Source organism: Pomacea canaliculata, linkage group LG1 (genome assembly GCF_003073045.1).
Source record: "Pomacea canaliculata isolate SZHN2017 linkage group LG1, ASM307304v1, whole genome shotgun sequence".
Lineage (NCBI taxonomy): Eukaryota > Metazoa > Mollusca > Gastropoda > Architaenioglossa > Ampullariidae > Pomacea > Pomacea canaliculata.
The window spans coordinates 23,068,700-23,091,896 of NC_037590.1; the positions used below are offsets into that span (position 1 = coordinate 23,068,700).

A 23,197-nucleotide genomic window follows, 5' to 3' on the forward strand; every position below is an offset into this window, starting at 1 on the left:
ATCACTGGACTTGTGAGCATTCGCATGCTGATCATCGTGCTTGCAAGTAGTGCGCCATCGCGGCCTCTGAATCACGTTTTCTGTAACCTCGTCTAATGAGATAAAGCTTTTTTGTGTTATTGCCGAGAAATGGATGAATGAGCATCACGATTATGCTTCATGTGATGAAAATTTGTTAACTTTAAGGGTTTACTCACTAGTTGTGCCTTGTACAAAAATGTTTGTTAACAATGGGAAAATGGGTGATGATTGATTGTACGCTGTCGCGAGATGTCCCGGACAAGGGTAACTTGAGTATCACAGAACTAAATCGTTACAGGTTCTTCACCCAGGACAGCCTCGGACCCACGTGAACGATCCCGAGAGGTTTTTGCCTTGGAAAGCGTTTCGACCAAAAAGGGTCAACCTTCTTTGGTTGGACATGTTCACCTCTTCATTAATACGACAGCATTGTGTTTGTCACCTGTTCTGGCCTGTAAGGATTGGCTTTCCAGGGTTCAGAACTCATCTTGGGCACGCTGGTTTTTTTGTTTCTTTTGTGTTTGTTGTTGTTGTTGTTTTTGTTGTTTTTTTCTTGGTCAAAACGTGGAACTATGTCCAGACATGCTTACCAATACATTCCAGTGCGTGTCAATATATTTGTCAGAACAAAGGCACTTCCAAGTTCTAACTCATCTGAATATTTTGAGCGACCTATATCCTGATTTCCACGTGATTTTCAGCGCCTAAACAGCGTCGATCGTAGACCACGTGCGCAAAGCGAGTTTTTGATTGGCTGAAATCGTTGCGCTCTTCTCGTGATTGACATTTCCATTAAATCTGTGTCAGGTTTTTTTCTACTGTTAGCTGCGGTTGGTATCCCGATTTGAATGAGAAAAGCACCTCGCTACCCACTAAATCCCCGGACAGCCACGAAGAGCGCAGAACAGGGTTTAGACAGTCACCGTCAATTGGAAATGCTCCCGTCGTCAGGCTTAGACAGACAGTTCTCGTCTGCTCGGATGGCCAGCCATTTCTGGCAGGCAAGGGGCAGAGCACTCTTGATCTGCACAAACCAGTATCAGCACATTTACGTCCCTTTATTGCCCACAACATGTCTGCTTGGATGGCTCGTACGGTCGGGTCGGCAGCTCGGGCGATGTCTCGGCGATGTAGTTTAGCTCTGCAAACCTGTTACATGTCGAACACACACGTTTGGTGAGTCAGAGACGAGGAGTGAGCCCACAACCCATGACCGGCTGTATTCTGGTCAATATTTTACCGCTGTCACCGGAGGTCAACTTTCTTTTGCAATGCAAAACACCATCTTTGTTTTGTTTTATGGTGTCGAATGAAAAATGCAGAACTTCATTAACTGTTGATTGCTTTTATTGACGCTGCTAAAGAGGGTAAAGTGAGTGGTTTTTAGTGTGAACGCTGTAGGCTTGTTTCGAATGATTATTTTGTTGTTGTTGTTGTTGCTTCGATTTTCTTTTTCTGAGTGCGCGCGTGCAAGTTAATCCGTTTAAAATACAATTAATATATAATATATATGGGTTAGGTTTGGGGTTAGAGCTAATGTTTTGGTGTAGACTTTTATTTTGGACAGACTGATAAAACATCGATTTTAAGGTTTCGTAAGCAGAAACCGCATTCGACTGTTCGCACATGCGTTTAGTCGTCTATGAGTTTGCGAAAAAAAAAAAAAAATAGTCGGCCAACAAACCACTGATATAATTTTTTGCAAAATTGATCTCTCTTTTTTGCCGTTGAAAGTTTTCCTCCATTTCTGCTCCTCATTGGGGATTTTAAAAAATAAAAATAACCAGCATGTAGTCAATATCTGAGCATGATTCACGGATTAGAACGATCTCTGGCTTTGTAAGTGTAGAATAATGACCTTTGATGTCGGGAACATCACCTTTCCCATCATGCCGACCTGCGCGGCATTCTCTGTCGATAAAAAGGACGGTATGTTCTCTCTCTCTCTCTCTCACACACACACAGACGCACAGACACACATACACATAAACTAGCCGGGCACCCGACATCGCTGGTGACTGTCAACTCACAATGCAATCGCATGAAAACGGAATGTGAGGGATGCTGTCGAAAACAACACCCGCGATGATGCTAGCCGCAACACGACTCTCGCAATAACCAGTCCCTCGTTACAATCTTCCCTCCTGCATACCTCACTGCATTTCCTTCTACTTCTCAATGCTACCGTCTAAAATTATGTTGTCCACATTTTCCCTGTCCAGTAGAATGGTTTTCGTTTGAAGCCCACCGGCAACATCTTATAATGGAAAATAAGCATCAGGGATACATGCCAGATTTGGCCAACACCGGACAGAGAGACAGAATTTGTAAATGGGTCCGACTGAGAATGACAGAGAAACAACGCCTTCCTGCTTAACTTATTATTACACACACATATATACATACATAAAATGGCTTTTAGAAGTATGAATAAAGGAGAGGGCTTTTTTTATAGTGAGGCGACACCACACGCATATTTGTGCTTAAATTTTCCCGGAAACTCTGATTCTATATACGACAGGGAATCGAAAGGACAAGAAAGATAGTAAGCACAATATTAAAAAAATTTTTAAAAAAAAGACAGAGAAAGTGTGCCAAGGATGCAGAACTCATCGATACTTCACTTCTCGAATTCTTCCGGTTTCCGACCAAACACACATTTCTGGTGACCTTCTTCTGTCAAACGAGAAATTTTATTTTATTTTATGGTGAAATTTCAAGCAGCCTACAATATTTAAACCCACTGCGTGGCAGGTTTTCTTTTTAAATCGCACGGCCTGTCGTGGAGGTTTTCCGGTTTCTGGGAGTGTGACTGCTGTGATGCTGCTGGTGCATTACACCTTACTACCATCCCAGTCATTAGAAACTCTTGTTGGAGCTGCCGCCTGGACGCCTGATACTTCCTGATACACCTTCCCGAGAGACAACTAGTTGCAGGTGCAGGAGATGGCGAGGGCTTCGTGCTTTCGTGATGCCTCTGCCTTATTCCCAGCAAGTCTTCTGGGATCAGGACTCTGTTAAAGGCTCTGTTTGGGGTCTCGGAGCTGCGTGTCTGCACCTTCCGGTGGGTGATCCAACGGCTGGTCGAGGTTATTCTTTTTAGATTGCCTCCGGCATCATCAAAGCACCTTATTCGAAGAACACAGGATTCAAATAAAGACCCCCGCTAACAACTAGAAAACTTCAGGTTGAGAAAAGATTTTAAAAAATTGTGGGCATGGGGAACCTCACGTGCATGAGCGTAGTCGGCAGTGTCTATAGTCCTCAGACGAAACATGTTGGTCTGCTGATGGAGGTAACAGAACACGGCACGCCCAGACCTGCACTTTCCTAGGTTTGCTTAAAAAATTACACTGATATTTTCAAAATTACTAGGACTGACCTCAATTTTAACTATCTTTTAACTATTTTAAAGTATCTTAAAATGAATAACATCTTCTCATTTTTAAAAAAGCTTTTAATCCAGTAAACCTTTGATTAAAGTGACATATTTAGCAAGATAAATAAAGTGTTATCTTACTTCTTACTGGAAGATCGTGGAAAATTATCCAGAGAGAGGAAGCGAACGTCAGAACTGGACGAGTTGAGAACTTCCCCAGCGGATGCATTGTCACGCGACCCTGTCGCCTAGACGACTGATAAAGGGTCTGAGGTCTTCTAGCAAATTATGAGGTGCACTTCCCGCCATCCTCCATGCGTCCTCCTGCCTTCGCCAGTATGGTGATGTCGCTTCTGTTTTCTTATTCCTGTGCTGCATATTATGAATTAATGAAGAAACTTTTAAGTTTTTTTTTTTTGTGCACAGCTCAATGTTAGAAGTGGTGACCGCGCTGGCGGGAAAACAACAGAAGCGCATTCTGTCATGCACGTGCAGACCGGCCATGGATGTAAACGCTGCCCATCCATACCTTCCCCATTTCTTCTATGCTGATAATTTCCGTCCTGTCTTCTCCATAACTCTCCTTCTCTCTCTACTCTCTTATTCTCTTTCTCCCACTCTCTCTCTCTCCTTGTCGCTGCCTGTCTGTCTGTCTTTCTGTCTCTCGCTCTGCCCCAATCGACCGTTAGGTTTTCAAAAAACGGCTTTTACCGGCAAGTCCATTTCCCGAATTGAGTGTTTCCGAACAGCGTGTGGCTTTGCCGTTTGATTTCGACAGCCCCGCTATCCTCCGGGACAAATGATGACAAACTGAGCGTAAGACACGTACGCACGTACACACACGCGTGCGCGCGAAATAAAAAAATAAAATAAAATAAAAGAACCCACGCATATTATTGTGCACAAGGGGTCAAGCCGATACAGCGCACACCATGACCTCACCAACGTTGTTCACCAACAGCAGCATCATCGAGCATCTCCACAGTGCCAAGCGACCTTCACCTTCACTGTCGACCCCGGGTCACTGCCCTCTCTCTTCATACAAGCAGACCGACTGGCCATGCATTGCGGAATATTCTCCAGTTACAGACCGATTCAGTGGGCGTCGGTCTCGGCGCCTGTCACCATCGGCGTGGAAACCAAGAAAGTCATCAGACCTCTCGGCCTTCTGTAGCCGTCTGTGAAATCCCATCAATCATATGGCGGCGCTTGTGTGGGTGCACCGCAACGGTCGGCGATGTCTTCTGCACCCAGAGCTTTGCTGCTGGAAGATTATTTTTTCCCCCAATAGAAAGATCAGTAGCTTTGGGCTGCGTGATCATACTGAGTGGATGACACGAAAAAAGACTAGCCAACCGCAGAAAATACGGGAAAAACCGGTTTGATCAAAGGAAGAAGAGATGATCGGATGCATAAAAATACCTCTCAGCCAAGACATGAAAGGTCAACATCAAGAAGCAGATGTGAGTCAAAACATGAAAACACGAATCATCAAAGACATACTGGACGAGAAACTTTAAGATTGATACAATCAGGTTTGTTGTTCTATGCGGTCAGCTCTTCGTTTTATAAAGAGTCACCTTTCATCGCGAGGGTATCGTTGACGAGTACAGTTAATGATGACAAAGTGTTGGGAAGGATTCCAGCTAAAGCTCAGGTAGGCGACAAAGTGAACATGATTAACTTTTTGTTGAAATAGTGATTACAATTTCCAACTGTGAGTTACATAACAGTTTCCACAAAGCACCCAGCTAGCTTTACTGGATTTGATTTATCACAGAACTCACATTTCTGTACAAGAGTACACAAATTAATCTGTTAGTACAGATCGGTTCCTTTTTGTAAACTCTTAAAGCCAATGGACAACCTTTTAAAAACAAACAAAAGCAAATGTCTGATGCAAAAAACTTTTGTAAGAAAAATATTCTGTTGACATGATACTAAAACCAAGAAAAGTGTTTCAAAGGAAATAACTCTTTCATTTATAACAAGGGTTTTTGAGAGACCGTCGTTTAGTTAATAAACGAGAGTCTTTGTAATCCTCTAAACTCTTATCTTTATTTATGGCTGTAAACATAAGAAAGCGCTGTTTTAGTAAATATTTGTTGGCTGATCCTCCTAAAATGGATGTTAAGGAGATTCTTATACAGAGACTATGAATATGTGGAAAACTCTCGTATACTAAAAATCTGACAGTTAAGTGCAAGATTGTCACGCACTCATGCACGGTCTCTCTCTCTCTGGCGCGCGCGCTCTCACACAGTGAAAAAAGCTTGAAAGTGAAAAAAAAAACTTTAAAATAACTTTAGCGGCTTCAGAGCAACGATAATCTAAACACTGCGACTAATGCGATGTCCCAGAACTTAATGATAAAACTTTTGCACACGGCCATGCTTACTTTTAATAAAGATCTTTTGATTAAAAGACACGTCAAAGCTAACAAGAAACACTTCTCTATTTTTTTTCACAAAGCCACTGAAGTCTTTTCCACGCACTCGATTCTTTTTTCCTTAAACACACCACAGAGACAGACACGTCTTCTCCACAGAGACACTCATCTCTTCACAACAGACACTCCATATACATCTCTTTTCTACAGACACCTCTTTTACAGAGAGGCATTCTCCTCTTTTCTTAAGAGAAATCACAAACACAAGACATCGCTCTCCACACTCTCCACACACAGATACCACTCTCTAGGCACACTCACCTCTCTCCACACACTCTCCACGCACACTCACCTCTCTCCATACACAAACATCACACTCCACAGACACTCACCTCTCTCCACACACAGATAACACTCTCCACACTCACCTATCTCCACACATAGATGCCACTCTCCACAGACACTCACCTTTCTCCACACACAAACACCACAGACATCTCTCTCCACACACAAACACCACAGACATCTCTCTCCACACACAAACACCACAGACATCTCTCTCCACACACAAAAACCACAGACATCTCTCTCCACACACAAACACCACAGACATCTCTCTCCACACACAAACACCACAGACATCTCTCTCTCCACACACAGACACCACTCTCCCCGCACACTCACCTCTCGTCGCGGCACATGGCGCTGATCATGGCGCTGACGCATCCGTACATTTGTCCTCAGCTGACCGTCAGCATCACACCCGACTTGTCGCCTGCAAACTCAGTTCTGGCCCCTCGTACATGTGGCGCTAACCATCGGTCGTTAATGACGACTAGCAGCAGGAAGGCGCAGAAAAAAATGTCGCTTTCAACACCAGCTGAGGATTCCCCTTGTTTCGCCTGGCAGCAAGGCGTGCTTGGTGTTGAAGTTCAGCTCGATGTCAAGCTTGATGTGTTACCGACCAACATCGAGATAGCAGCACTCGCCAGGCTCTCAGCTCTCACGTAACGCTGCTTAATTTCATTGTCTGCAAGTCTGGAACGGTCTACGTCTGGAAAAAAACTATTTTCAAAGAAGCTGTCTTACTCCACCAGGTCTTAAAACTCGCCAAAATTACAGAGGTCATCCAGGCCACAGTTTTCTTTCTTGTTTACGTATTAGGTATCGAGATATCCTAAAACTCGGTAAATCGGTTTTCACCGGTCTGTTGTGTATGTAAAACCCGGTAAAGTCTGCTCTCTAACGTTCTGTCTGATCTCTTTTAACTTGCGCCGTCTTGGCACGAAGAAGGAAGAAGAAATCGGAGTAAATAAAGAAACCTGTCGAGGGTTTCCCCCAGACATCCATTTCCTCCAACAACAAATCTTTGTTTTCTTGAAATCTTTGACAGATGGCAAGCTGATTTTCCTCCAGTGTCCCCTACTGCTCTAAAGAAACCCCACTCAGCTGCAGCTTAGAGCAGAAACAATCTGCGAGGACAAAAAGCTAATCAGCTGAGCGGAGGCATAAAGGAGGATGAGCGATGGAAGGGGTTGGGGGGCTGAGGGCGGGAGTTCGCATATCGCATATCTGTGCCGCTCGTTTTCTGGGGCTGTCTGTGTCTGCGATGGTTCACATGCAGGCCTCGTGGTGGGCAGTGCTAGTCTCTTGTCTGGGTGAGGAGGGTCCGTCACAGAGACTCGTCAGCTGACCAACCGCACGTGCTGCACGAGGCGAGGCGCGTGCGAAAAGGTCTGGTTTACCGAGACTGACGAAACAGTGCGATAAGGCGTGATCCACGACTCGCCACCTGTCAGCTCAATTTATGTCTGAAACAAGTCGTAAGAACAAACACTTTTAAGAGGTTTGAACGAGACACGCGTTTTCAGAGCCAATCATAATTTCTCTATAGAGAACGCCTGACTTTAATACAAAAAGAAAAAAAAAAACCCACAAAAATCCAACAAAACTAAAAAAAAATCAAACACAAGGATACACTCGGGTGCAAAAGCTTGAAATTGAAAGAGGTATGCTAAATAGAAGCTTCTAGTCAATGCGATAAATGCCAATAAACGCTAAAAAAAAGGTCAATAATGGATAAACGTCAAACTTGTGATGCTGAGGTTAAAGGTTATCCACTATCGACGCACGCGGATCTGTCAAGCGCGCCGCGCAACAGGTAAAGCAGGAAGCCAGCAATGCAAAAATCAACACAAAGAAAGGTCAGTTTTCACGTTCTTTGGCATCCATTAACTCAACCCACTAGCCAGCATGAAAGCTGCGGCGAAATGGATATGCCCATCTTCATTCTTTATAATGGAAAGATAAGCTTAGTGCTTTGTACGGCAGAGACCCCGTTGTTTGTCCTCAGACACCGCTAACCACCTCTCATGGAATGCACGGCCAGATCTTCTGCTCGGGCACCGGACTCATTTTAACGGTTTCCGTGTCGCATGTTGTCAGGTAATCATCGTTGCAAATGGCCACAGGTAGAGCACTGCGCCAGAACCAGCTGTTTCTTACCTGCACACAGGTGAAACAGGACTGTCATGGTGCGCGACAAGATGTTACCTACCTGCATCGTCAGGATCGAAGGTCCTTCCATCACCCTCCCCCCTCACCCATGCCAGGCAATGGAAGCCATTCTCTCGACGTGCACGAGAAGCCTATGTGGATGGCGGCACGCGCGCGCTCTCCTTTCTCACGTGACATGAAGCGAAGTTGCTCGACTACCTAACCGCACTAGATGAGATCCATCTAGGAGGTGGATGTCAAAAGTCATACAGCCGTCTGAAAGGAACCGGATGAACATTTCGTCTTTATTCAAGATACTGCATGTAATATATTACATGCTATAGCAAGTCGTCCAGAATAAGATGACAGACTGATAAACAGGCACACAGAGATGCATAGCCACACTTACGACTTACGCACATATATATGGCCAGGTACGCACACACACGTATACACGCACGCACCACATTCACACAGGAGTGGCAGAAGCAGACCAACAACTGGCAAAAGGAAGCGCTCGAGATAATTAACACAAACAAATGGAAGCGTTTATCTGTAAGAGCCCGGATGTGCTTGCATTACCAGTGTGGTTCAGGCGACAACGGCATCACGACACAGCGCCGGGGACCTCCCTCCCTGTTGCTCCGGAAACCTTCCAGCACTTGCGTGTAGACACCGCGCCGCGATTCCATCCCAGTTTCCTTTAGTCTCCTGTTGAGAGGTTATATCAGGGAAAGCACTCTTGTTGCCACTTCCATCTTTAAACCGCTATGTCCACATGTTTGACCAAGCCATAAAAATGTCCTTCCGTTCACAGTACGTTTCCACACATTAAGCCGTGAGTTCCGAAGAACATGGTCTTGCTCTTAAAGAAATAACTGTATACTTAGAGTTCTACTGATAAAGAACTTTTGTGTTTTCTCAAGTGGCAGTCAGCTTTCTCAAAGAGGTGGGCAGTGATTTGAACAACATAAAACACCACCGCCAGTTTCAATAACTTTTGCTGCGAACAAAAATAGATATATAAATGAAAAATACTAAATCTGAACGTCCCACTTCTCTTGTACAGATTTCCAAACGGGAATAGGGAGACTATACCTGCCGACTACGGTTTTGATGTCCCTTATTCACTAGTAAGGGTTTGAATCTTTAGGTCCTTAGCTACATATTAGAGCTAAAATAACCTGGACGGCAGTCAGACATCTCTAGTACAGTTATGTTCCCGTAGACGTAGTGTGTTCTATTACCCTCGGTTCAATAAGGTTTCAATATTTGCTGTTACTGGAATCTGAACATTTCTACCAAGAATTGTTAGAAATAACTTGAAACCAGTCCAGTTTACCCTGACTATGCACCATGATTTACAGCTGAAATTCTGAGACCCGGTGTATAAATTAAAATCGGGGACGATGGATAAAAGTGGGAAACTAGATATGTTTGCTGAAAACTGTGGGCATGATGTCTAAAAACTAAGGACATGCTGTGTGAACTGAAAATTAGAGACCAAATAAATGAGTTCAGAAACAAGGATGTGATGGACTGAAAAATCTGAGGCGTGAATTATGTAACTGAAAAATTGGAGACATAATAAAATACCTGAAAAAATCTAAACATGATGTAATAACTAAACATGTGACCTGAATCATGGACTGTGGGAAAGCCATGGACTTGAGTCAGAGATGTTGACAACCAGAAGACAAAGCATTTTCTCGTCCCAGCACCCTCCCACAGCCTCTAAACGTCTGTTTGTCTCCCGCTGTCTCCACTGGCGCGCTGGACTCCCGGGAGATATCATGGATATTATCATAATTAAGCCTTCCTCGGCGCAAGACAACGTGCTATTAGGGTAGTTATCGTCTGCACGGGCTGTCTTGGTGCTGAAACACAATTCCACAGGCGGCTTGAAGTTAGAGGTCCCCTGAGGACCGACGATGGCGTTGATGAAGCGGTGCAGGATCAATTGTTGTCAGCCGCCAGATCCCAGAGTGCACTTGGCCTGGCAGTCAGGCCTGCAGGTGTTTATCTCCGGTACCAAGATGCTAGTCGGTCTGCTAGTTGTCCAGACAACGACCCTGTCGTCAGTGAGACTGGAACACCTATCGCATACCACCCAGGTCTTGCCTGGAGGGGTTGACATGATCTCCTGTACAGGAAGTTATCTGCTCTTTGTTAACAGGGATGACCGTAACCACTTCTTTATTCCTTTCTGGGCATATGTTGACCTTATGTTACTGCCAGCAGCAATTCTGACTAAGGTTATAAATTTGAGAAGAAAGAAAGACGGTGGAAAAGCGCTCGCAGCGAATTAGGGGGAAAATGTTTGGAAATGCATTTGGACAAGAGAAACTACATGAACACACAAATCTGTGCGAGCCTTTTTCTTGGGCAAAGGTTCATAGTAAATGTGGACAATCACGTGAAGTGAATTTGGGATAAACGTAGACTGACATTTGGGACAAAGAACCCAATTAAACAACCTTCCATCCGATATTCCGGACAAATTATGCACTTTGCACTAATGCAAACGGTATATTTTAAACGACTGGTGTATTCTGGACAATCGTGTTATTAGAACCATAGACAATCTTCAAACATTCCAAACTCAGAAAATTGCTATATCAAAATAATTCCTAAATATAGCACACGGAGGGACCGACTTCATGCGTCTGCTGGGTGTGTGGTGGTATGGTGCAGAAAGGTGTATTATGCAACAAAACGTGGAGCTTATTTAGTAGGGTGCAACCTGGAAGTTCAGAGCAATTTCTTGAATGTAGGTGTCATTTCAGGAGAATGTTCAAGTACAGGACTGGTTAAGCCTCTCAAAAGAACAGCAGCGGCCAGAACTGATTGGCGCGCGCAAAGAGACTACAAAATGGAGCATTATGTTTATTTTGAAAAATTAGAGGTTGTGTAGGCAAGGCGGAGAATGGGGGATAGAATGTATGTGATCATATTATATAATATCCTATCGAGTGATCATGCCAACCAAACGAAATCCGAGGGGAGATAACTCATACGTGAGCGAGTTTATCAGAATAGAGTTGTCTTGTGGATGAAATGAAAGAGTGGATGTCGAACGGTGCGCCTCTGCGGTGAGCAGTTTTCAGTCCCAGTCGGCCATTTGAGGAGTTGTCAGCAGTCGACTTTCCCCCCAGGCGGCGCTCAGAGCAAAACACTTCAGTGATGCTTGACGTTTGTGGCTTCTGGTCATATCAAGCCACTTTACACGGCTTCAGATACGTTGGCACGTGAACAGATTAAGGGTGTGATCTGACAAATTCGAACCCCCATGTCAGCTTATATCATGATGTCCATCCCTTTCTTCTTGTCTCATGTAAAGCGCAAAGAGGTTGCCTCCATATGGACAGATGCGTTGACTACATCATGTGGTTACTATTATTGAGAATAATTTTGTTGTCTTTCTTCGGATTGTAAAACAGCCGTCTAAGACATCGGTCTTTCTTAAACACTTTGCTCTAACTCGAGGCTGGGTCTGGGTCTAAGAGGGAAAAAATTGCACGTCGATCCTGATCGCCACAAAAGGAGAGGAGTGTCTACACTCTACAAGTTGGCACTGACCCCACGAGCGGGAATCTGTAGGTCGATCTGACATCCCTCTTCCAACTCCCTCTTTCTCCCCACGATGGCTGGTGTACCACAAGTGAATTTGCCATTACAATAAGAATGAAACAAGTTGAGATCGGCGTGTAGCACCAGTGGCGTAGGAACCAGGGGGGCAGCGGGGGCAGCCGCCCCCCCCCCCAAGGAAAATACAGGGGGGGCAGGAATATCCTTTTGCCCCCCCAATATTTGAGACGTAATTCCTCACAAAGAGCAGAGAACCAAAGAAAGGTAGGGGAACGTAGAGAGGAGACGGTCATCACCGTCACAAAAGCGGGCCCTGAGGCTCTAGCACCTCTGACGATCAGATCGGGGACAGTCCGTTGGTATTGTTTGCCATGCTAATTGCAGGCTGTGTTGAAGCCTGAGCGAAGAAAGCAGCCGGACAGTACATCGGTACATCGAGTGTCGTCTCCCTCCCCCCTGCCCCATAATGCGACGCCTTTTCTTTGGCGGTTTTCGTTTGACCAATACAAAACATCCCCCACCCACTCGCTGTCACCCTAAAATTATCTGCTATCGCTTACAACCGAAGGGGCCGCACTGGCCATCGGGAACACAGAATGCCAGTAACGAATTAGTTGCATAGCAATACCCCAGTGAGTCTTGCCAATCAGACAGGAACCCTTACACTTTGTGAAAAGCTAGCGAAGCATGAGGAAGGCAAAGACTCCGATCCCTATATTGGTAGTTTTCTTTAGAGACAGAGAGACTGTATTATTGCTATCTACGACTCAGGGGAAGTGCATAAGTAACATTTCTAAAACTACACAAGGCACTCTTTTATCATCAACGACTGTGGCTGGTACTCAACATAAGTTATCTGTGTTATACTGTTTGGTTTGTATATATGTGTCCGTGTTTTGGTAGATGGCCATAGAACGTGTCGCATCGCTGGCTCAGCACCGTCGGGTAGCAGAGCGAGGAAGGGGTGGCCCTGCAGCCATTCCCACCCTAGTTTCGTCCCCTGGCCACGGTGGTCTGGCCAGTTTATGGCCCTTAATTATACGGTAGCCTTGCGTCCCTTCCTCTCTGGTCTCTTTGGTTCTCTTTGGGGTGGATGGGGCTATTTTCCCACGGTGTGCGGACACCGAGTTCAGGTATGGGGCTGTGCCTCTTTGTAACGTGGATTATCTCGCGGACGCTGGGCCCTGTGGGTAGGGAAAGGTTCTGGAGGTTTCTTGAAGCCTATAGAAACCTGCCACACAGGTATATGTGGACTGGAAGACGCGGGGCGGAGAGACCTGTGCCCGTCTCTGGAGTAGTCGGGGGTTTGCCACGTGCTGTGTACTGTCGCTGGAACTGGCGTGGTGTCTAGAAGAGGGTTCCAGCAACCAGCGTATTTTCCCGCGTTTGTTTTGAGATAGAACAACGCGTGTCACGAGCCGTTGGTGAGTAGGCTTAATTAATCTTTACCTTTGTTTTTCCACCCGATGGCTACCCTGCCCAGTATGCAGACGTGTACGGTGTGTGACCGAGTGTGACTGCGCGGCCTGTGCATGCGCGCATGTGTGCATAGGTGTGTGCGCGCTGGTGTATATGTGCAGAGCTGGAATGTTGATCGTTGCTGTCACGGGGGTTTGGTGTTTTCTTTTTTAGGTATAATGTTTGGCAGCCGGGGAGTCATTCTTTAATTTGTTTTTTTCTTATTCAATGCTGCTTTGCCTTTTAACAATAAAGCAGCGTGTTGTGATGCTACCACTGTGTACGTGCGTGCGTGCAGTACCCCCCCCCATCCTTTTTTACGTAATGTGCGATTGCGAACGCCGTTCACTGTCAGCAGGGAGTTTGCCCCCCCCCCCCCCCAACGCCGAACATCTTCCTACGCCACTGAGCACAGATGATAAAGATGTCTCCGGGGGTCTAAAGAAAGGTCTAAGTGCGAATTCGACTTTAAACTTAGGGTTGGGGTTGGGTGGGGTAGAGTTAAAAAAAAATAACAGCATGAATTACATTCGTCAGCTCTTCCCTCGCTGTGTTGAACGGTTTTTTGTCGTCACGAGATTGATAGCAGTTGGAGATTTGTTCACGTGATTGTCCGAAACCTGCATGTTTCCGTGGCTAAATCCTTGTTATCGTTCTCTGGACGCTTCTTCGTGAATAGTTCTTCACAATAAACCTACTATCACACAATTAAAGTCTGCTCCGCATGCAAATGGCTTGCAACAATCACTGATGGGAATCTCGTACACGGCGAGATTCGACGTTATCTTCAGTTAGAAGTGGTTAGTTGATACCAGGCTCTTGTTGGCTGCAAAGCAAAGCATGCACGCGCGCAAACAGACGCAAGCAGGACGTGTGTTGTGTGACTGCTTCATAAACACACACAAATACACACACACACACACAAACACACACATATATACACACACACAAACACACACACAAACAAGAGTCTAGTTCAGACTTCCATCTCTCACCAGCTCTCTGGATCCTGGACTTTTGAACCAACAGGCAACAGAGAGTTTCTGTTAACGGTCTTCTCTCAGATCCTGTTGTCACCTGTACAGGTTCCCCTCAAGTCTGCTCCTTGTCTCCACTACTGTTCATACTGTATACTAACAGTGTAGATGCACTACGGATAGAAGCTTTCTTGTAAAATTTGCTGATGCCACTGCATTGCTTTCTCTTTTGTATAATAGTGAACATGATCATAATGGCGCTCTTCCTGACTTTGTTCTCTGGAATAATGAACTTCCTTGTCTTGAATACCTCAAAGACTAAGAAAATGATCTTCCACTTTCGGATGAAGAAGCCTGAGGCAGTCATCAGTATTATCCACGATGATGCCATTGAGGTAGTCGACTTTTATAAATATCTAGGTATTATCTTTGATAATAAGCTTAAATGGGATACCAACACTGGCATGATCCTCCGTAACAGCCAGCAATGACTGTACCTCCTACGGAAACTCAGATCTTTCTCTGTCACCTCTGTCATCCTCACTCGGTTCTATCAGTTCTTCATTGAAAGTCTCATCACTTTTTCTTTCATCTCTTGGTTCCACAGCCTCTCCCTAGGGAACAGGAATAGTCTCGTCTCCCTTGTTAATATTTGTTCCACGATCACCGGAATCAGGCGGAGGGACTTGGCAGCCTTATGTCATCAGCAAATCCTTAGGAAGACATCCCTCATCCTCTCTATTTCTGACCATGTGTTGGCATGTGAGTTTTCACTCTTGCGGTCTGGCTGTAGGTAGGTGCCATTTACTTGATAAACTCTACCGGCCCTAATCTAAGGTCATCAACTATATCTACAGTCGCTGGGAATATGTGTGTGAGAGAGAGAGAGAAGCTTTTCAACAGGTAGATGTATGTATTATCTAGTACGAGTATTATCTTGAATTGCCCTTGTGGATGAATAAAGTTGTCTTGTAAAATTACATTATTATAATTATTACTACTGTTCAGTGTCACCACTATCCTCCCTACTGACAGAAAGAAGCCCATTTGATTCTGAATATAATGACAGGTCGCACAGTATATGACACTACGTTGATACACTGACACCTTTTTATCAGTTCGGAACGAAAAACGGTCCCTTGCAAGTTGCAACTGTTTGTTGATCTTTGGTCTTGATTCGAGTGTCCTCCTTTAACAATAAAAGAAACCCTCATCTATATGTTAAAAAGTATGATGTGCTGGGGATGATAGCAGTCCATGTACACGCGCGCGCGCACGCACACACACACAACACGTGCCCAAACAGATCAGAGACCTGAAAAGAAGCGAAGACAAGAGAGAAGACGAGAGAGCATCTCTACATGTCAGTCAAACGGAGACATCCTCTCCTTTTCCTGCCATTAGTTCGAGTGCTAATTACCGAACTTCTCGACAAACTCCTGGTTTGAAGAGGAAGAGCCTGAGGAAAATGACGGCTACAAGGAAACCAAGAAATTGAAAAAAAAATGAGAGGATATGGTGAGAAAGCAACCAAGAGAGGGGCAGGCGGTTTTTGCATGACTGCTAGTTTGTTTTTACTAATTCGCTAATTATTTCCAGTCTGCCTGTCTGTCTGTCCGCCTGTCTGTCTGTCCGTCTGTCTGTCTGTTTTATTGGTAACCACAGAGTAAATTTTCTCTCTTCTATAATATAGATACAGACGTAGATATTGTAGCTATATGTATTTATAAGCAAATGGATTGTAATGGAGCTGAATGCCAAAGGGTCAGGACACATTAGCAAATTTATTTCACGCATTGATCTAGTACCTCAACTCTACCCCTAACCTCCCCACCACTATACCCGCTTTCAAACTGTTGACCTCCGCACATCAGGTCACCCACATTAAAATCACTTGCTGCACGTGCGGCGGACGCTGTGAATTACGTCCCTTTGTCGCGATGCTCTCCGCTCTCCCTGCGTGCACCGAAACATGTTGTCGACAGAGATTATGACATTGCTCAGATTTTGGTTTTGTTTTTCACAAAGAACAGCGCCTGAACTTTATTGCAAGCCATTTGTGACATTTATCTGCGAAATCATGCACTTTTTCCTCTTTTTTAAAAGATTTGATAAGAGGTTTTAGAGAAGTGCATGGTGACATTGTTCATGAAACAATTATCCTGCAACAATTAATAACAAGATTGGAAATATTTGTCATCTTTGTGATCACGGTAGGCTGAAATCGTTATAGAGACTTCCGGTTCTCTGTGACAACAAAAGAATGACAATACCATGGAACAATTATGACTTCACATTAGGTCTTTGTCGTCAATAGCAACTGCATCTATACCACGAGAAGCAAAATGCCATGAGACAGTTCGTCTTTTATTTTTTTCAGTAGAACTACAGTCGGAGACATTTCTTTGTAACATTGAGAGGCTGGCATATTCTGAACATTTTAAAATCTTGTGAGCTCGACGTGACTTGATAGTCGCTAACCTTCAGAACATAAACTGAGATTAATTGACCCTATCGCTATCCTGTCGGTTCTCTGGGACAGTTATTTGTTGGAAGGAAATCGATTACCAATGCTGCAATTCTGTAAGGTGGACCTTGACACACTTGTTTTTTAAAGCTACATATTGATAACGGGAGACTTAACCAATTAGACGAGGTCTGTTAACTTTTTTAACGGATCCTGCAGAAAACCTCTTCACACTTCCTGGTAGTTAAAAGCCACAGAACTTCAGCTCTCCATTTGCTTGCCTGTCGTCCAATCGGCGCCATCACGAGAAGACGAGTGCACCAGTACTTCAGTTGATTGCCGTGGACGTAATAGTCGAAGTGCCCGGAACACCACATTAATCTTAGGCATGGAGAAAGTAAACCAGGAGGTAGGCGTGTAACAAGATTTCTTCCTTGTTCGAGTTGTCTTTAAAAAGATGGTGCTAGAACTTCCAGACCTGTTCCATGCAGCAGGTGGTCCATCAAACTTATTACCAGTCTCTCTCTCTCTCTCGCTCTGTACCTCAGGCAAACCTACAACAACCACCAGACAAGACATTAGAGTACAAGGGTGTCATTATTTTGCTATACTGAATGTACACACGAATAAACTTCATTGAAATGACTCTAAAATGACACGCTTGCATGCAAACACGCACGCATTCACGTGCACACACATACAGTGACGGAGGCAGATGCTCAGCTTTTTTGGGGGTGGTGGGACAAACTCCATGCTGACAGTGAACGATGTTCATATTCTTGCCTCCTTGGTATCATTTTTGAGGGGGAGGATGACCCATCCCCCAGTTCCTACGCCACGTTTTCATTGCACCCTTGGACCCTGCAGGGAAATGGAAGGAGAAAGAGAGTCAAGAGCGGTCTTGTGGCTGAATAATTACTTTTAGTTAGCAAGTATATCTTTTTGCTATCACCTGTGTATCATCGTTATAAATGGAAAAAAGACTGTGAGAAAATGGAGGCGCAAGAACATTCTAGTACCGTAGACATAATCTCACTTTGTAAACACACCTTAGCAACGACTACCTAATCTCCCAATGTTACTACTCGCATCGTGCAACTAATTTCAAAATGCTCACCTGAGTGTGTTGCGACACACGAGGTTCGCGACCTTAAGGCCGTTCGTCTGGAAAAAAAATGCTAAAAATGTCAAACCGTCCTTGGAAGTGTCCTACAGTCCCATTGTACTGCCTAATGTGTTGACAGACACGTGTACTTAGAGCCAAGCATGTTGACCAACATCTGAATGTCACGAGCGTTCGCCCCAGACCCAGTTTTCCAGTAACCTTTACCCATACCTCAACACCTATGAGGAGGTGAACGAATCTTGAATCTTCAACGTAAAATTATGGTTATACCGATTCAGGCACTCGTTCGTTCGTTTGCATGTAGTTTCCATAGCAACCACGTCTTCCATGGACGGTGGAGCCGCCGGACGCATGGTCAGGGATGTCGTTCCTCCTCCTCTCCCGCCTCCAGCCTCCCGGCAGGTTAAAGTTTGAAAGTCCGCTGCAGTGCAGCCCTCGCATGTATTCGTGGAGTTTATTCTCCGACAGCACTATGCCGCGTTTCCTGCTGTTGGCAGGCTAATAAAAGCTTCTGAATTTACGAGCAGATCAATGCTTAGCCCTGGACCTCACTTATGACACTATTAGATGTTGTCTCTATTTGCGCAGTCTCGCTTCCAGACTGGCTAATTAGCAGTACCGGGTGGCCGGCCGTCTGGCTTCGCATTGTCCTCGACTTATTTGCATCTGTTCATTTGCTTTATCTTTCAATGTCTACATTTTGAAAAGGTCCATTTCTTTTGCTCCTGCTTGTTGACAAAGTGGACTTGACTACATTTTACGATTCGATCAAGCTGTGCAACTCTCGATGGCCATTCCAATGTCTTCGGCCCAGCGGAGTATTCAGGAGGGTACAAAGAAAGGTCTCCAGCAAACCATACTCAGTTGTCCACGTGCTGTCTCAAGATTGCGTCAAGGTCTGTAAACTTCTAGAAACTCTCTTAGGTTTAGAGCTTCTAAATTTGTATTTTCCCTTGCATTACCCTCTTTCGCTTCTTTTCTCCTCCCCCCCCCCGCCCAACACTCATCCTCTCTACCTACAATCCCTACCCCCTTCTCTTTGCCTGAAAAATATTGCAAGACAGCAATTTCTAGACTCTTCTGTTCTTAACAAAGCAACAACAACAACAACAACAACAACAACAACAACACAACAACAACACAACAACAACAACAACAACTCAGTAGTCTACGACATATGCTGATGCTTTTTCTTCTCCTTTTTAACCTCTTTCTAAAGCCAACACTGTAAACAACACCAAAGTGTCTATGTCAGTTTTGAACGCTTCGTACAAACTGATTGTCAGCAATCGCCCTTTTTCCCTGCACAGCACACTCTACCTCCGCTGCTTCATCCGCCGTTGGATCTGTAAAAAATATAAATAAACCAAACACTCCTTTTCTGGAGTAAAAGCGTATTTATGTGTGCCAATAAACCAGGATGCGCATTCAAGCCACTTGAACAACAAGCTTGCCGCCACTGCCCTCCATCGCTGCGCCTTGGGAACTGGAAGCAAGACGACTGTTATAAATGTCAGAGTGTTTACAGTCGGAGAATGATGAATCGACCTCTTAAAGTGAAACTATAGGCCGGTGAAGGCGACTGGGCGTTGGAGAAGATCCTGCCGAGACAGGTGACGTTAACGACCTCTCAGACACGTCGACACGTGACGGAAATACGAGCGGGCGCGCGCCCGTGCGCAGCTGCACACAGAGTAACTCAGCAAATGCGTCTGGCACCACCCTTCCGGATGCGGGTACGCTCCCCTTGTTTTCATTTCCCACGCAGATCGAAGCTGTCCAGATGAAAGCGATTAATACCTTGAGTCAGCTGCAGCTTTGCTTCTACACGTTCGGATGAGAAAATATCCGTGTGTGTGTGGTGGTGGAGGAGAAGGCGAAGAGGTAGGATGACCAAGATGGACGAATAATATACACAACGCAGTTTCTTTGTTAACGATTTTTCTTCTTTTTGAGTTACAAGGTGGTAGCAAGGTGGTAACAAGGTGGTAGCAGGTAGCAAGGTGGTTGCAAGGTGGAAGTAAAGCAACTTTCTGTATTGTCAAAGCTTGCTCTTTTTATTCGAAAATTTGGGGCAAAATTGTTTTTTAAAGTCAAGAACTAGGATGAAGTGGAGAGAAAGAGAAAGCGTGGTTAGTAGGAGGTGGAAATTGAACAGAGATTGAACAGGAGAAGGCTTCGTGTTAGACTCGTCGATTCGTTAGAGACTCTTTAAGTCCATACGCGAGGACAACAGCAAAATGGTCAAGGGGTCAAGGGGTGAGGCTGCAGTCCACCACTGATCGACCGGCCAGAGGCTTCCAACTCGCAACTGGTCTTTAACATTGTGATTGTAATCAGGTGAAAATGGTCTTGCTTAATCCACGTTTAGTTTAACAAACTACGGGTAATAAAGGGGTTTGGTCATTGCGCCTGAATCCTGTCGTTATTCGTGTTAGCGGGTCACATGTGGTGACACCGGCCACCAAACTGTAATTTATGCAACTGTGACTAAGCCGCATGAAAATATTAGTGTGACACAAAATGGTGTCCCTGAAGGCAGCCGACACCTTTCAACTAATAAAGAGTTTGTGCTGCAGGCATCTAGGGCAAGACAGAATGGCCTGTCTCCTAATGACTCCCGAATATTCGAGCGGCACCTCAGTTAACATTGGCCTCGGCTGTTCACACACTATCCCTTTAGACACCAAGCTCTTTGACAAACTGTATTTATTAACCACGTCAAGATCCTTTTATAAAAACTTGATCATGCTCTCTCTCTCTCTTTGTTTTTGTTATGGCTTTTTGTGAGTGTGTGCGTGAGAGAAAAATATAGAGAAGAAAACTCGGGCTGCACGTGCAGCTACCAGTTCCTGCCGCACACTGTGGTGGACCTCGGGTTGACAGGGTACAAACGTATACCCGACTTTCTGCCGGCAATGGCCGCGGTGTTAGAAGTCCTATTGAGTCGGACCGTGTTTTTTCATACGCTCCTTCCTGCGATGGAAATGCCATGATTACTGCACTGACGACAAGAACGGTTCTGGGGGACAGAGTGTATTACTGCCTTCAGTGACGAATGAAATTGCACATTTGCAGTGATGTCAGAAATAAAAAAGCTATTTTCTGTTATTCATGTTCTTACCATTTCTTGAATCATTTCTGGTCTTTCTTTCATTGCTCTCTTTGGGTTTTATTCCTTTTACTTTCTTCCTGTGTTTGTCACACAAAGTACAAAGGCTTCTTTCTTCCCGTTCTTCTTATGCGTTTCGTTTAATGCTTTCAGTTTGTGCCTGTCGCTGTTTTTGTGTCCTAATTGTCTTCTGAAGCGTGCAAGCTGGTGGCTGCCATGGAAAATTGCTGAAGATTTGCATTTTGTGTTCTCTTCTATGACTGCTGTCGTGCTCTGCCTGGGTGGTCAAAACGTTGTTTGGAGAGCCGCCTGAAATGTAGAGAATATAATAAAGAATTTAAGAAAGGAGACCATCTGACTGACCGCACATTCTGTAGACGGTTTTTCTCCAGTCCTAATTAGTATCGCTTAGGTGTCTAAGTATAGTGTTCTTATAATGATTATCTCGCGATCTTGACCTAAGGTGACATGCCATCATTATGCTATTCTTTTCATATCGACTAAATCTGCGTTGTAGTCATTGTGTTTTTTATTCTTCTTTTTTTTCCATCTGGAAAACTAACATGGCCTAATTGTCCATCTTGCTATTGCGAAGCATTCTCAGTCAGTGTTTCATGCAAGAGAGCAATTTGCGACACAAGCGAAAGCTGTTATATGATAGTTAGGTCCACACCACCAGGTAATAAAGGATTGTGTGGCTGTCTTACAGAGAGGATAAATATATATCTGGAAAGTGCCAATAGCACGTGCCAAGCCTCAAGGACAAGTGACACCATGCTGCTCACTTTCTCTGTAAATGCCAATTCCATCGATCTCTGTCAAAGTCTGCAGAAGCGATATATAGCAACCGCCATACCCTCCAGGACTCCCAAGATTTTTCAACTCGAATGTAATGAGGATTAATTATTCAGACTTAAGCTTACATATATCAATATCCAAAGTCGTCATTTCCTCTCATATTAAAATTGGGTCACTGTAGTCCAAACAGAGAAAGGAAGAAAGAGAGAAAGGTTTGCGATAGGGACAGACAAAGGATGGACAGCAGAAAGAAAGTACCACTTTTGAAGTACCGTCTGTCCTCTCCAGTGTTGTTAACTATTTAGTCGAGTCCATAGCACTCAGCTAATGATACTAGGTCTGAGAGGCCATCAGACAAGTGCGTTCCACTTGTGTCAATTTTTTTTTTTCACATCTTAACTGGATAAAGGAAAAAAAATTAACGGAATCAATCAATAGCCAGACCGACCAGCTTCTGAACTTGGGTTTATACACTCGGCATGAACACCAGTTGTTATTATTTGTTAAATAGGTTTCCCTTCCCCCGTCCTCCAAGACATCTGTTAAACATGTCTACTGATGATTAAAAGTAGTAATATTAAAAATGAAATTTCAAAATTATATATATGAAAGTATAAAAATAAGAAGAGAAGAAGTTTCTAATTTGTTATTGTGATGACATGGTGTGAGCGGCCTGCTCATCATTAAATATCAAACACTCACAATAGTGCTACACACCCTAGCAATTCATTCCCACACACAATATCCTCTACACACATGAGGCAGTCATGACATCCAAGCAGCAGAGCCAAGAAATAATAAGACAATGTCTTCAACTTACTGCAGAAAAAAAAACCCCATGTCTGTCTAGCGGAGGCCGGAAGGGACAGACTTCCCCAGTTGAAAAACACGGGAAGCAGCTGTGAGCGGGACTGCTGACAGAGAAAAGGGGAAATTCTCTAGCTCAGCTGCAATCTGATAAAATTCCGGCACCCTGCGGTTCTTTTGAGCACGACATAAATCCAGTCACATTATGACACCTCTGGGTCCTGCACCGAGCATCACAATCAAGTGACCGGCAATAGAAACACGGTGTCAACAGCTTACCTCCCCTTGTTTAGGGATTGGTAATTTTCACGAAATGTAAGAGAAGGAATAAATCGCGTGTATAGAACCAACTAGTCGGAATCCTTTTTCATCTCTGGTAGGGTCGACAAACTGAAGAAGAAATTAGGGTTGGTGCACCGTACAGGTACGCGCGAAGGTGTAGTGCGGTGTTATCGTCTTGTACATGCGTATCGTTGTGTATATCTGATGATGTGTCGTATCCTTTGTGTTGGTCTGTGCGTTACAATTGTGTTTCCTGTTGGTCCGAATATTCTTACAGATTATCCCTAAGCTATGAAT

The 23,197-nt window shown here is 44.5% G+C and overlaps 1 protein-coding gene across 1 annotated transcript in view; it reads right to left on the minus strand.

Moving 5' to 3' along the window:
- LOC112573063 (dexamethasone-induced Ras-related protein 1-like) overlaps positions 1-6,929 on the minus strand; it is a 51,988-nt gene extending 45,059 nt beyond the window's left edge. The window contains exon 1 of the mRNA XM_025253067.1: positions 6,474-6,929. Within this exon, the coding sequence (XP_025108852.1) occupies positions 6,474-6,523 (50 nt within the window). The 5' untranslated portion in view covers positions 6,524-6,929. The remainder of the gene's footprint in view (positions 1-6,473) is intronic.
- Positions 6,930-23,197: the final 16,268 nt, after the last annotated feature.